Below are 16,278 nucleotides of genomic sequence, written 5' to 3'. Positions count from 1 at the left end.
AAAATACAAAACAGTACAAAAAACAAAGATAGTAAATCTGTGCTTATATCAGAACCCAGAAGTTCTTAATAAGAGTTCTGAAACAGGGCAGGCTAAAAATGATGCATGTGGCAATGTTCATTTCAATAAACATTACATATTTTAATTGAAGATCTTACATTGCTGATGTTCAGAGCATTGACTTTGGATTGCATCATCTGAGGGGTGTCAGCAGGTAGGGTGAACTGTGTCTTCTCTTTATTCCAGGCTTCACGATAGAGAGGCTAATGAGAAAGTAAAGACATCATTATTCAATTACAGTGTGAAAGATGATGTACTATGTTACTTTCTAATTAACTGATCTCATGATATGAACTATTATGTACATTAGGAATTCTCATTTTATGATTTTTTAAGGCAAGTGAAGGATAAACAAAAATGACAGCATGAATGCAGAAAACTTATGGTAACAAAAAAGCCAGCTAACCTCACTGATCTGCTTAGAATTGATTTTAGCCAGGACAACTGGCAATGGGTCAACAATGCTAGTGAATTTCAATGCATCTGGCCGCTGACGGTATAATCTCTCATTCAGGAGTTCCTGGGCTTTCTTCACTCTATCCACATCCACAGAGCCATCTGGCATCCAGCCAATGCCTCGCAGCCATTCCAGGTCTGACTTGTACACATTCTACACACAAACAAAAAATATTATAATTACAGAAAAAATTTCAGATACAAAACCTAATTGGTCCCCTATGCATCCAGCAAATAGAGTAGAATTAGGATGGCATCCCCATCATCATAATTTTTCAGGCAACTGGTAAGTTTGAATAAAGTTTTGCAATTCCAATTACCACCTCAACATTCAAATATGAGTATTTTACCCACAATTGAACTTGGGCTCCCCAAGAGAGACTGGAATTTGGAGAAGCCCAGATTCTAATATTCTAGAGTGCTCTCAACTGAAGAGAAGCATCCATAGCTTTACAAGCATTCACCATTAATCTATTTGCACATGTGATTACTAATTGGCAAGTGTAATCATGGGAAATGCATTCACAAATTAAGCTCAAAATTACAAAAGCACATTGGCCTTAATCCTGCTAGTCCTAACATGGTGTGCAATAACAGGGAGCCTAAGCTTGTTGTGTTCCAGTGCAAGTGGGAGCAAAGTCTGTGAGTTGGAGAAAGCAAAGCTAAGCACTAGACATAGACCTCTGCACTAAGTGGAACTGTCAAGCTACTTGTGCACCTTCCACCTCACTCTCAAAAGTACAAGGAAAAAATGGATCAGAATATGGTTAGAGAATGAGTGTGTCAAAGTTGACATCCATTATACAATTCATACTCAGGTCTTACTCTTCCTAATAGTCAGGATTAATTTGGCAGCTCCATGCCAGTACGTTTTTAATACAGAATAGGGTTTCTCCAGAGTTCTCACTCCTACAGTTACACATAAAACGCTCTGCAGGTGCAGTGTTTGAAAGTAAGCCTTTTGCATACACATTTTCACTCCTAACTTGCCTGGAAATCAAGTGGAGCAGGTCAGGAATTTTCAATCAGAATGATTTTCTGATGGAAAATGCTCTTTTCACATACTCAAATATTTCTGGGGGAAACTTTAAATTTTGCTGGAAAATGACAGCTCATTGGGTGCCAGCCTCGAAGGCTCCAGACAATTTCACTTTTTGCCTGGGGAGAAAAGGTGAAATTGACAAGAACCCACTAGGCAAGGCCAGCAAGCAGAAAAAAAATCTGTTTTGATTCTCTCCAAATGGATTTTTCTTGAAATTCCTTCCTGTAAAAAATTTCACATTTGACTTTTCATCCTTATTTGGAGCAAAAAATGTTGTTTGCAAGATCAGGTACATAATGGACAAATTTTACTCTAAAATATTTGAATAGTTATTTGCACACACACACACATAAAAGACTTATTTTGCATTTATTTTTTTACTCACATCACTCTGCAACTCATAGGCCTTCTTTGCTTGGATCACATCATTCTGGTCTGGCAGACATGTCCACTGGTGCAGGTAATGGCGGTAATCAACATCACTGACCAGTTCCTGACATTTCTTGGCCTGCACAATTCCTAGCATGTCCACTGGGCTAGTGTATTTGGTCTTTGATTTCTCAAAATATTTCTTATACTCTCTGTCACTCTGGATCTTTGCTGCATGCATAGACCACATCATCTTTGGATCATCTCGTACGGTGCGGGCTCCAATATGGTGACCTCTCTGTTTCTCATATGCTTCTTTATATTTATACTATTGAAAACAGAAACAGTTCAGTTACGTTTTATATATTCATGGAAAAGTGAATAATGGACCAGATCCTCAGATGCATAATTCAGTTTTGTTCTATTAACATCAAAGCAACTAGGCCAATTTATATCAGCTGAGGACATGGCCTACTTAACATGAGGCAAATCTGATACAAAATGAATACAAATTAGCACATAGTTGTAAAGATAGCAAAATAATCATCAGTGATCAGTACTGTCTCAGTTTAATAGTAATATAAGAGCAAAAATAATTTATCACAGACAAAAATCCTTGATTCAGAGGTTGAAATTCCTAATATCCCCTCACTCCCTGAATATCAGTAATATCATGTGATGTGTTAATATTTATAATATATATTTTTAGGTTGGTTTGTTTAATGTCAATAATTTTAATGTTACACTCTCTTCCGTGTGAAGTTGGTTATTTTTCTGCACTTATCTGTTTCCATGGTATTCATTTTTTAAACCAGAATTTGATATACTTTTATTTTTAAATTATTTATTATTTTATTCCTATGTTTTGTCATTTGAAAGAATGCATATTTTAATTATTTCACATGTTTACTAAAAATGAGAAAAACCCTTAATATACAGTTAAAGTGATAGATTAGCAGAAGCAGCACATACTTCACTAGCAATATCTCTTGATGTCTTTGCACTTCGAATTGGAATTGCATCAGCTCTTATATCATAATCCCTCATCTTGGATTCTTCCCAACCTTGTGTGTAAAGTTTCTACAGAGAGGAGGACAAAATATGCGAGATGAAAATATAGTATTTTACAAATTATTATAGAGAAAATGAAACCATACATTAAAAGAGGTTCTTTAAAAGTGAAATGAATGCTTACCTAATTTCTGATTTTGTATTTGTTTGATATATTTTTTAAAATATTCTTACCTGGCTAACGTTAGCTGAATTGGCTTTTGCCAACAAAATCTCTGGAGTGTCTGGCATGACGTGAATTGTGGTTTTGTCAGCATTCCAGGCTTCTGTATATAAACGCTGTGGAAGGGGGGAAAACAGTTTTTAAAAAGATTTTAATGAAACATTTAAATAAACTCAGTTTTTGCAAGTGGAAGGAATTCATACTTTAAATCTACAGTGTTTTCAAACAAAAGCTAAATTAGGCTTATAGGTGAATTTACTCCCATGTGTCTTAATATCAACTAATTTTATCAGCCAGCTTTTATAGCCAAAGTATGGCTATACAATACATTTAGCACAATTAGCCTACAGCTCATCTAATGTCCGTTGAAGCCAATGGGAAGACTCCCACTGATTATGGTGAGCTCTGGTTCAGGTCCCTGATAAATACAACTGTGAAGCTTGGGCTGAGACTCAAAAAAAGCTAAAGGTACATAATAGAATTGCATTGCCTGCTTGTGCCCAAAGAATTCTGCACACCTTGAGAAAATACAGTAAAACTGAAAGCAACAATTAGCAAAAGTCTACAAAACCAAAGCCTTGAACCAGAACATGGCATATATATAGCCAACTTCTGAACACATACCTACAAAACTAAGACCCACCCACTGAAAATACCCTAATAAATCAACAGGGACAGTTTGAGCAAATCTTTAATCCTCTGATACATTGTGATCTCCAACTGCAAAACCCAGCTGGGTGACTTCCTCCTCCTTATTATGCCCCAATCTGCTCTGCAACGTTAATTGGCTGATTCAGCATTGCTGGCAGGATGTATTGGGAGAAGGATTGTATCCGGGACTCTCTGGAATATATTTTTAGGGAGAAGGAGGAAGAGACAATTTGTGATGTTAATTACTCTACCCAGGCTACTATAAATGGGAGGCAGCCTTATTCCCTAGGCGACACAAGCTCTCGCCTCTGAGCTCTCAGTTGGCATACAGGAGCTGGTGCTCCAGTCAACACCATACAGCACAACAGCATACATAACAGATATCTCACTATTCTATATAGGTTCGTATGCCATGCTCATCACTGTAATATCTGAGTGTCTTCCAGTAATCATTCAGCAACGTGTTGCTTAGCATTGCACCTTGCCCCAGATGGATGTGCCCCATGTCCCTTATTTGGGGACACTATATTTGCATGTTTTGCAGCATTGTCTGAAATGGTTCTGCAATCTGCAAACAACCTCAGGCTTGCTTAGTAGGTCACTTTCCATAAAGGAGTTCTGGCATACATTGAGTTGAGAGTTTTTAAAAATAAAAAACCCTATACAGTACAGCCAATCTGAAACCGGTGGGGAGAAGGAGGAATAGAAATTCACTAACAGTTTTATTTCTGTTTTTAATCAACAGTTGATTTTGATCCAATTTTCTGACCAGCTCTATTAGGCAGCCAGTGCAGATAACAGAGCACTGGGGTAAAATGCTCTAATACCAGTTAGAGGCCTTGTCCATCACTTAACCCCCAGATTAAGACCATAACACATGAAGCATAAGGTGTGTAGAGTGTCACATGTGGAATCTGGGCTCTGGAGTGAACATCCTCCTCTGTGGGAAACAACACTTCATCAGCAGGCCTCTGTGTCCTGTATTAAATCATTTGAAAATTGCAATTAAAGTATAGCTGCACAGAGACTGCATTAAAGAAATTCAGTCTGGAGGAGGAAGAACATAGATTCCCTACATCTGAAAGAAAAGGGGCCAACCTTATTACCACGTGCAAAGGATCTAAAGGACTCTTGATAACCACAGCTACCTAGCAGCAGATGCTGTCTGACATTGCGCTTCTTTGGGAAGACTTACCTCTTTTAACCAAAGTGCATTGCGCATTCCGTGAACCAACCCTCAGAGTCAGTAACATCTGGGGGGTTTTCTGGGAGACTCACCTTGTTCATTGTCTCAGCATTTTGCTTTGCCAAAACCAACTCCGGGGAATTGGTCACACTTGTAAATTTGATTTGGTCTGGGGGCTGGCGGTACTGCTTTTCACTCAGGATTTCTCCAGCTCTCTTAACCTTTTCAACATCTATGGAACCAATGGGGACCCAGCCTGTACCCTTCAGCCATTCCAGGTCTGATTTGTAAACAGCCTAAAATTTAATTAATGGTCAATCAGTCATTTGCAGGAACAATCAAATGAATATATGAATAAATGCAACTGATTTATACACTACTCACTTCATGTAACATTATCTATTACTACAAAATGGTCATTTGATTCTGACACTCATTCTTCCAAGATAGATAAAATAATTATTACACAGCACAACGAATGGGAAAATGAAAGGACTCCACAGTCCTTAGGGCACCTTTGACAGATCAAAGATCAAGAAAACAGCAAGGATTTGGTGATAAAAGATCAGTAACAGTATATGGAAAATTTCACAAGCCAGTAGGAGTAGAAGCAGCCAAAGCAGAGACTACTGCACAGGGGAAGAAGTGGAGAAATTGGGGCCCAGCTTAGGCTACCCTTCCCCTGGAGGCAGAACTGCACAGGGGAGACATGCCTTACTAGGACCCAGACGGTGCCTATCTCAACTCCCCCTTCACTCCCCACATCAGGGAGCTGCAGAGAGGAGACAGCCAGAGATTCCAGCTGGTAGGGGCTGAAGCAACCCAAGAAGGGATCTTTGGACTTCTGAACCTTTGGAAAACTTTCTACAGTTTTGACTAGACTTTCTCTGGCCTGTGCTGATTGGCTGTTTGCTCCAACCCTCTCCTTCCACCTCCCAGTCTCTTCACCTGAGCTTCATTCCACACTACCCTCTCTTACCATCTTCTCACCTGCCCTATCTCCCTGACCATGTCCCCTTCCCTTTTCTTTTGATTTAACTGATCCCTTCCTAAGTAACCCCCATCCCCACAAAAAATCATGGAATTAACATGACATTTGTTGCCATCTCATTGTTTACTCTGCTTGTTTGTTCTACCCCTTCCCCTACCCTGTGTCTGTCTCATCTTCAGGTCAGGGACATCTGCTACTCTCTGTTGGTACAGCACCTAGCACAACGGGGCTCCACTCTTGGCATGTAAAACATACATCTGTGTGCAGGCATGTCAGGGTAAAACTGGGCCTGTTGCTGCCTGTATTACACATATTGTGCACTCACATCACTCTGAAGCTCATAGGCCTTCTTAGCTTGGATCACATCATTCTGGTCTGGCAGACATGTCCACTGATGCAGGTAATGGCGGTAATCAACATCACTGACCAGTGTCTGACAGGTCTTGGCCTGCACGATTCCCAGCATGTCCACTGGGCTAGTGTAGTTGGTCTTTGATTTCTCAAAATCTTTCTTGTACTCTCTGTCACTCTGGATCTTGGCTACATGCATTGACCACATCATCTTAGGATCATCCTGGATGTTGCGGGCTCCCACATGGTGGCCAAGCTGCTTGCGATACCCTTCTTTGTATTTGTACTAAAATAAAATATATTTATATTCACTGTGACAGTCTTCAATTCAGAAATGATGTACCCAACTTAACTAGAACATGCATACCCTCATGCTGGAAAATATGTTACACTTTCTTTAATATGCTATTTTATTTATTTCGTTCAGAAGAAGAGAAAAATATTTTAGATATTCTATCTTGCTATCTCCATAAACATACTACTACTAAATTTACCTACCTTATCCCTTACAACCATCTACTTACTATCTTGTTTGTGGTCTCACATCCTTTTAATTTTTTAGGATGTGCTCTTTCCTTAAGAATTTTATCATACAACATCTGCTGACAAATTAACATCAACTGGCACCTTTATCTTCCATTTAGTTAGGGATGCCAAGGACAAAATCAGCCTGGAGAGTGAACTGCCTTCTAACCCCTAACTGGTGTTGCCCTAGGTGAGGCACACTGGCAGAGTAGTGAAAGGGAGACTTTATTGTCAATGCTTATGGCATATCTGTTCCATGGATGACTTCAGTCACATGGGCTTTCAATACAACTTTTCAGCAGCATTAAAATCTTCTCATGGCAGAAAAAGGGGATTGTTTAGGACTGTTAATATTTTTTTTTCTGGGGGATCTTTGAAGCATTTTATTCTAATCTCAAAAAGTAGCAAATAGGTACTTTATATAATCTCACAATGGGCCTGATCCAGCACCCTTGTACTCAATGGAAACACTTCAACGGGCATAGGACTAGGCTTTATATTATTTATTTTATCACTGCAATGTATATGTCTAAGGCATCCATCACTGTAGATCTTGATATGGTCCCTTCTTTTCAGACGCAAGAAGCATGCACTATAATTATTGGACTGCAATAGAATCTATTGTACAATTTAAAAGCATTTACATGGAAAAATTATAGAGCACAAATTCTGAACTCTTTCCCATAAGAAACATATCCCTGTAGATATAACAAAAAGGTTACTTACTTCACTGGCAATATTTCTGGATGCCTTGGCAGTCTGGATTGGAATGGCATCAACACGCAAGTCACAACCTCTCTTTTTCAATTCCTCCAAAGCTAATTTGTACAATTTCTATGAGAAAGGAAACGATTTATATTTTTATCTCATTAACCATGCACTTTATGCACCTCTCCTGTAGGTAAGCATGTTACACATTTATATAACAAAACCCATTAAATCACTAGAAAACATGATTAATGTTCAGCATGGGTAAACCTGATTTAAATATGACCCATAGCTACCTGCCCTAGGTAGTAGGAAAATGCACATTTCCAACATTTTATTGTATAAATCTGGTAGGACTAAGGGAGTGGAAAGCAGGGGTGGTGGGAATCTAGAAGAATGAAGACCAAGACATGGGGTGAAAGGTTTTCCCAGATGCAAACTTTTGCACTGTTGCAAATTCACACTATTTCATAAAAAACTTTTTTTCACAAGGACACTGGCAAAATGAAAAAGGGGAGTTTCCAGGTATGCTATTTATATATGTCAAGGGTTTACTATAGAATAAGCTTCTAGTTTAATGCTGATAGTACTTTTGAAAATCAGAAGTCAGACACCAAGAAAATAATGTAAATTATAGCAAAAATCTGTCTTAACTAACATTGCTGGCCACACGTGGGACTATATAGATGAGCAGCATTACCGTATTCATTGAAAAGCCAGAGACAACAAAACTGTACTGTCCAGAGCTCATTGTTTCATCCCCTCAGCTTTTTATTGTTACCCACCTCACTGCAGTTTATTTGGTTGAGTTTTGCTAGCATGATTTCTGGAGTGTCAGGCATGACATGAATTGTAGTTTTGTCTTTGTCCCATGCTTCGGTGTATAAGCGCTAAAAAGGAATGGAAATGAAAGGTAATTCAGTAATAACCTACAGTAACTATCAAATCTTGTCATTGTTACTCTAGCAAAACTCCTGTTTATATACCTGAGGAGAGAGGCGCATATTTGGCTCCAAATTTAGACACTGATTACATCAGTTTACAATAATAAAAAGACTGAGGCAAACCTAAGATGTCTGATGAGCTATTGCAGCTGACTACACACATATGCCCAAGAAACAGTGCACTGTGATATCCCGGAGAATCTCAGTAACTTGATTCTTGCTTTACATGTCCCCATTTGTACTTAATAAGATAGGTCCTACGTACTGCGTTGCAAACATCCTGTTTTATCTCAGGACATCAACATGACTTTGAATCACATAGGGGTTGGCAACATGTCCGTACACGGATACAAGTGTCCGTGGTAAAAATGTTGAGGTCGGTGGTAATTTTTCAAGAAACATTGAATGGCTGAGTGACATAACTCCCCAATGTCCGTCACTATGCACAGTAATTTTGTCAAGTATCCATTGTGTAACAGTGGTGCTGACCCCTAAGTATTCCTAATTTTCTGTCTTTAATCATGAGTAGCACAGCACTGATGTGTTACTTATCAAATCATTACTCACCTTATTCATTGTCTCTGCATTATTCTTGGCCAAGACCATTTCTGGAGAATCTGTCACACTAGTAAATTTGAATGTGTCAGGAGGCTGACGGTATATTTTATCACTTAAGATCTCTCCAGCTTTCTTGGCTTTTTCAACATCCACGGAACCAATTGGAACCCAACCAATGCCTCTCAGCCATTGGAGATCTGACTTGTAGTAATTCTGTTAACAAAGTAAATACAAAATACAGTCCTTAGTTCACTTTTCCAGATTATCATCCCAGTACATTTTATCTAAATTTTATGACTTCTGAACAACTAGCTAGCTGTGAGTAAAACATACAGCATATGAAAAGGGAAAACAAAATAAAAGCTATCATATAGTAAAACCTGGATTTGGGCTAGAATTCAGGGGTGAAATACTGGTCCATTGAAGTAAATGGCAAAACTACCATTTCATCCATAGACTGCACCATTGAAAAGCAATACCATGTTTAGCCATGTTTAGAACTCATCTCAAGTCTTTCTTTCTCAGGTTGACCTCTGAGACCCAAACAATGCTATCCAGCTACTCCACTTATGTTTGATTTTTATCAGTATCCTTTTTGGACATCTCTGCTTTCATCTTTTTACATACACCGCTCCTGGTCCCTACTCCCCACTCCAGCTATATTCCAGAATACTCTCTTTGTCTCCAGACTTTGTACCTTCCTCAATGCCACCCTTGCACAACCTGCCATTTACTAAGTGTCATGCATATTTCTTTGACTCAGGCTCCTCTCCAGTTACAACATGGTTATTCTGATATAGCTTATTGTGCGTCAGAATTTTAGCCCTAGTGATAGTACTGAAATGCACGAAGCTTGGCAATTTTGCTTTGCAAGAATCTGTATGAACATTTCCTTTGATATATTGATCCATATAGGTGCATTCTTTACCCGTTCCTCATTTCACTTCAAGGTCCAGGATTGAATAAAACCAAAATCTCAAAGTAGTGAGTCTTAGTTAAAAATCACTGCATTTCACTTGGATTAAAACCATGAGTAATTAAGAATTTCTCATAATTTCAATAATAAATCATAAATGGGAACAAATGTGCTTAAACTGGACTTAAATTTGAACTAATTAAGGAGTCTGTTAATGGATTTAATCTGAGTTTCCATTTGTAACAAGACCTGTTACAATACTAGAATTATTGTTTTGTTGAGAACATTTGGCTCTGCTGTTACCAGTATGTGAAATCATTTTTCATCTAAGGTACGGTATCAAATACAGTCATCTTCTGGAACTGAAACAGAAACGGTACTTACGTCACTCTGTAGATCATAGGCCTTTCTAGCATGGATGACATCATTCTGATCTGGCAGACATGTCCACTGGTGAAGAGGATGTCTATAATCAATGTCACTGACCAGTTCCTGACATTTCTTTGCCAGCACAATCCCCAGCATATCCACTGGACTATTATATTTGGTCTTCCATTTCTCAAAATCTTTCTTATACTCCCTGTCACTCTGGATTTTGGCAGCATGCATAGACCATACCATCTTGGGATCGTCCTGTATGTTGCGGGCGCCTATGTGGTGGCCAAGTTGTTTGCGATACCCTTCTTTGTATTTGTACTGAAGGAAAAAGCAAAATATAATGTTCCGCTAATTAATAACATTGTGACTATTAATTTTAAATAGTTCTAACATGAAACTCTCTAAAAATTATTTATGAACTATAGCTATGATGCTTTCAAGGTATTTTATCAAAGTGGTGTTGTGGGTTTGCATTCTAGGCAACTGGATTGTGAATTAGAACTTTTAAATGGGATAGACATTCTGGGATATAAAGGATTATTAAACTTACCTTTTGTTATGTTAAAGAGAAATAATTGTGATATGCATGAACTATGGGTTTTTTTTTTAACAATTAAAGATTTAATTAATGAAATAGGTCTTTTTTTGGCGTAAAATTATGTACAACAACAAACTTTTATCTATGCTATGCATGTGAAGTTGAATCTCTTATTTTATTTTACAATTTAAATGTTTAAATATATGCACTACAACTTTACAACATGTAAACCACGTCGTCATTGTTTAATCAAACCTCCTATTGCAGAATTTACATATGGAATTTACAGAATGCAAAGGTCCCATGTAACTATGTAGAGAAATAAAGAGCAGTTTCTTACATCACTGGCAATATCTCTGGATGCTTTGGCAGTTTTAATGGGAATAGCATCAATTCGCAAGTCACAGCCTCTCTTCTTTGCCTCTTCCATGGCTAGTTTATATAGACTCTATGAAAAGAACTAAACAGAGTTAAATTCTCATAGCTGGACTATGCATGTTGCCTTCTCTGCAAAACAGTTAGCTCAGAAAGACAACAACTAGAAGAATTATCATACGATCTATTCGGATCTAACAGTCTAATTTTCTTAACTGAAAGAGCCAGATCATCATCGGGTGTAAATTTAGATCAGCTGAGGATCTGGGTCAAAGAGTCTAGCTAATGGTTGTACTATTTGTCTATCTTCTTCTTTAACTGATGTAGAATAAAATACAATTTTACAGACCACACTTATAATGACAACTTCTCCACTGTAAATGGATCGAATCTTACTTTCCAAAGCAACCATCTATTGATGCTTATATATTTGCCCCTTACTTACACTGATCAGAAGGACTTTAGCTCTTAAGAATCAAGTTAGACATTATTTGTTTGATATTTTCAAACACAGGATGAATTTCACAACTTTTTAGCATTAGTACCTTTAAAAGAAGGAAACTCAGCAATTCACTGGACAACCATTTTTGGACGCTTAGCTCATACTGATGATCACTTACAAGAGATTTATCTCTTTGAAGTGAGTGGGACTCTTCTCAAAAAAGTGTTCACCAACATGAACAAAGGTTCCACAATCAAACCTGAAGACTGCTATATTGGAATATGGAAAACATTTTAATGTTGACTTTTTGGCAGGTCAATATTATGGGATAAGTCAGGAAACTTACTGTAAATATTTATCTCAAGTTTGCTAAAATATATTTTGGCCAAGCCAATGACACAGCATGATTCCACTTAGATTGTTATTACACTCATGACACAAACTGTGCTTTTGCTCACCTGACTGTAGTTGACCTTGTTCTGTCTTGCCAATGTAATCTCTGGTGTGTCAGGCATCATGTGGATTTCAGTCTTGTCTTTATCCCAGGCTTCAGTGTATAAACGCTGCAAATGAAATAACAAACCAATAGCAATAAACAATATACAAAGACCTCATAAACATAATAAAGTATTTTAATAACATTACTTCAAGTAATACCTAAAAATCATATAATATCTATATTCACACTAACCTCTTTCCAGGTCAAGATTCTGAAAAGGCTTCAATTTCAAAAACATGCTTAAGTTGCAAGATTTCCATTAGAAAATACTCCTGTTCTTGCTTATTTTGCACTCACTCTGTGCATAGGGACTAATAAAAACCTCAGCAAAGTCAATTGAAAGACTCACATTGACATTAATGGGCTTTGAATCAGGTCCACAAAGTGTAGGCAAGCATTGAGGCCCTGAATACTACCACAAATTATTTTAATGTATGGACATTTTCAGAGACAACTAGTTCCCAGCTATTTTACAAATCGCTACAATATGTGTCTCAAACTATACATAATTGATCATTATATCCTGGGTCTAACACATATTTGGTAATGTAATTTGGGTCTAATACATATAATAACAAACTACATTTGTAATTATATGTATCTTTAATGGTTTGCAGCACTAGTACCTCTCTCAGAAAGCTAGGACTCACCTTATTCATTGCTTCTGCATTATGCTTGGCCAAGACCATTTCTAAAGAATCCGTTACACTAGTAAATTTAAATTTGTCTGGTGGCTGACGATATATATTGTCACTAAGGATCTCTCCAGCCTTCTTGGCTTTTTCAACATCCAGGGAACCAGTTGGGACCCAACCAATGCCTCTCAACCATTGAAGATCTGACTTGTAGCAATTCTATTAACAGTAAATACAAAGGTTACTATTTAGTTAACATACCCAGTTAAACATTCCATTACTTCTCATGCAGGGATTGCGCAAGCCCTGTGCACTGAAACAAACCCCTCCTCCCTCTCTGCACTGGCTTTCAGCCAGCCAGCTACAATCTTTCCCCTCAGTTTAGACATATATTGTCTCCCCATCTTCCTCAGGTATCCTCCATCCTATCACCTGTCAGGAAAAGCCTGAGAGAAAATATGGGATTTTCATTAGGCACTGAAGGTCAACCGTCTTGGATCAATAAGGCCATGAATTTCATAGTTGAGGGACTTCCACTAAGAACATCCTCACTCACACATCCAAATTTACAGCGGTGAGCTTGGGAGCCTGACCTGAGCTTGAATGATGAAACCTTCCCACAAGTTTCATCAAGAAGCCACTCCATAGACACTATTGTGGGCATGGCTCACTTTGATTCCCCCCTCAAGTGCGTTTAAGATCTAATCAATCGGCATAATTCATACACCCACTGACCGTGACCCTGACTTTATACAGCCACAGTGAAAATAATCATGGAACAGCACTTTGTGATGGGGACCAGGTGTGACGTTCCCTTTCAGAGCTTCTTTTTAGCCTATCTCACTGCATAATAGAACTATTGAACCACCATTCCAGAGGTTTCAGATCCTCTGCACCCACCAAAAGGGAAAGATATTATGCTGAAAGCATAATTTACTATGCATCTGTGATCACTGATACATAAGGTTCCTTGTTTGTCACGGAGGTCATGGATTCCATGACTTTCTGTGACCTCTATGACTTCTGCAGCAGCCCTGTGTGGCTGGCCCAGGAGCTGTCTGAGCTTGGGCCATCCCCCGGTCAGTTGCACTGGCTGCTGCAGGGGCAGTCTCAGGGCCCCCTCCCCCCAGCAGCAGGAGTTTGGGTGTGGGAGAGCTCAGGGCTTGGGGTCACAGCTTACCTGGGGTTGGGTCCTCTCCCTCATCTCCCCTAGCTCCACATGCTGCCTCTGCCAGCAGTCAGGCACCGCCCTGGCAGCTCCCATTGGTCATGGTTCTGAGCCAATGGGAGCTGCAGAATTGGGGCTGGGGTGGAGTGGAAGCAGCATGAGGAGCTCTAAGGAGCTGGAGCTGCTGCTTCCCAGGAGCTGGGTAAGAAGCCTGCCCCAGCCCCAGCCCCTCCCCCCCACAGCACCTGCATCTCCCCTGGGCTGCGACTCCCCACCCCAGCATCTGCACCCTCCTCCCCATCACCCGTGGTGCTTCCCCAGGTTGTGGCCCCCTTCTCCAGCACCCAACTCACTCCCAAACACCTGTGCTCCCCTCCCCAGCACCCACAGCACCCTCCCGGGTCATGCCCCCTGCCCTCCCCAGCACCCACAGCACTTACCCGGGCTGCACCCTACTCACCATGAGCCTCCCGCCCGCAGTTTTAGTCAGGGGTATTTTTAGTAAAAGTCATGGACAGGTCACCGGCAGTAAACAAAAATTTATGGTCTGTGACCTGACCATGACTTTTACTAAAAATACACCTGACTAAAACGTAGCCTTAATGATACAACTGGGAGCTCTCTCATTCAGTACTTACGTCACTCTGAATCTCATAGGCCTTTCTAGCATGGATGACATCATTCTGGTCTGGCAGACATGTCCACTGGTGCAGAGGATGTCTATAATCAACTTCACTAACCAGTTCCTGACATTTCTTGGCAAGTACAATTCCCAGCATATCCGCGGGAGTATTATGTTTGGTCTTCCATTTCTCAAAATCTTTCTTATACTCCCTGTCACTCTGGATCTTGGCTACATGCATAGACCACATCATCTTGGGATCATCTTGGATGTTGCGGGCTCCCACATGGTGGCCTAGCTGCTTGCGATACCCTTCTTTGTATTTGTACTGTAGGTAAAAAAATAAAGTTCAACAAATTTCAGGCTTCTTGTTAAGAAAATATCCCATAGCAATTTTCTGGAGTCTTCATGGTTAGTGGAGAGTTTGGACGCTTTTATGTGAATATATGTCACTTCATAAAGTATTATTTCTGAATGCTAAAGCACACATATGACACCTAGAACTTAGGAAAAGGCTTAGACACAAGAGTCCCTTAAATATGTAAATACAGTAACTCCTCACTTAATGTCGTATTTATGTTCCTGAAAAATGCAACTTTAAGCGAAACGATGTTAAGCGAATCCAATTTCCCCATAAGAATTAATGTAAATGAGGGGGTTAGGTTCCAGGGAAATTTTTTTCACCAGACAAAAGACTATTTTATATATATATATTTATATACATACATACATACATACACACACACACACAGAGTATAAGTTTTAAACAAACAATTTAATACTCGTACACAGTGATGATGACTGTGAAGCTTGGCTGAGGTGGAGAGTCAGAGGGTGGGATATTTCCCTTATTGCTAAATGATGAACTAGCAATTGGTTGAGTCCTCAAGGGTTAACTCTCTCACTCTACAAAGCAGCAGGAATGGAGGGAGATATGTGCATTTCCCCTTTAAGTATACTGCCTTGTTAATTAGATCAGCTTGCTTAGACAGCAGCTACTGCAAGCTCCCTCCATCCTGAGCCCAGGTTTGTCCCCCTTGCTCTACGGAAGATGGGGTAAGCCAGGTGCAGGGGGACACTATTGACATTAGATAACACCTCAACAGAAAGATTAATTCATCTAAAAATATTGACTAGCAGTTATTATTAAATAAGAGAAATTAGTTAGAATTAAAACTAGGCAAGATAACTTCATTTGTCACATCCCTCAAGCCATCAAACAGAGATCATCAAATAGACAACAGACACCAGGAATGTAATCTTGCCACAGATAAAGTAAGAACAGGCCTATAGGAACAATACAAAAGATTTTATTCCAAGTGTACTCCTATTGATTGCTCAGAAAGAGTTTTGCTTGATACATGATTGTGTTGATGAAACATGCCCTCAACTGCTCACTACAATGTTGAGACCTCTGAAACTGAGAGGAGAAGGGTCCAAGTTTACTCACCTCACTTGCAATATCTCGGGAGGCTTTAGCTGTCCTGATTGGAATGGCATCTACCCGTAGGTCATAGCCTTTCTTCTTGTCCTCTTCCATTGCAAGTCTGTACAGTTTCTTAAATCATAACAAATATTCATTACATTTCAGAAATAATGCACTTTATTTTCATCTAAATAGTCTCACATG

The 16,278-nt window shown here is 39.3% G+C and overlaps 1 protein-coding gene across 1 annotated transcript in view; it reads right to left on the bottom strand.

Annotated features, from left to right (window-relative positions):
* The window catches only part of NEB (nebulin), a 170,535-nt gene that overhangs the window by 87,716 nt on the left and 66,541 nt on the right, over positions 1–16,278 (bottom strand). The window contains exons 48-63 of the mRNA XM_032780956.2: positions 16,099–16,206; positions 14,665–14,976; positions 12,874–13,077; positions 12,183–12,287; positions 11,248–11,355; positions 10,376–10,687; positions 9,085–9,288; positions 8,359–8,463; positions 7,592–7,699; positions 6,315–6,626; positions 5,091–5,294; positions 3,173–3,277; positions 2,900–3,007; positions 1,944–2,255; positions 467–670; positions 159–263 (exon numbers count right to left, since the gene is read on the bottom strand). Of these exons, the coding sequence (XP_032636847.1) occupies positions 159–263; positions 467–670; positions 1,944–2,255; positions 2,900–3,007; positions 3,173–3,277; positions 5,091–5,294; positions 6,315–6,626; positions 7,592–7,699; positions 8,359–8,463; positions 9,085–9,288; positions 10,376–10,687; positions 11,248–11,355; positions 12,183–12,287; positions 12,874–13,077; positions 14,665–14,976; positions 16,099–16,206 (2,916 nt within the window). The remainder of the gene's footprint in view (positions 1–158; positions 264–466; positions 671–1,943; positions 2,256–2,899; positions 3,008–3,172; positions 3,278–5,090; positions 5,295–6,314; positions 6,627–7,591; positions 7,700–8,358; positions 8,464–9,084; positions 9,289–10,375; positions 10,688–11,247; positions 11,356–12,182; positions 12,288–12,873; positions 13,078–14,664; positions 14,977–16,098; positions 16,207–16,278) is intronic.

This window comes from Chelonoidis abingdonii, chromosome 10 (assembly GCF_003597395.2).
Source record: "Chelonoidis abingdonii isolate Lonesome George chromosome 10, CheloAbing_2.0, whole genome shotgun sequence".
Lineage (NCBI taxonomy): Eukaryota > Metazoa > Chordata > Testudines > Testudinidae > Chelonoidis > Chelonoidis abingdonii.
This window is presented reverse-complemented; position numbering and strand designations above follow the sequence as displayed.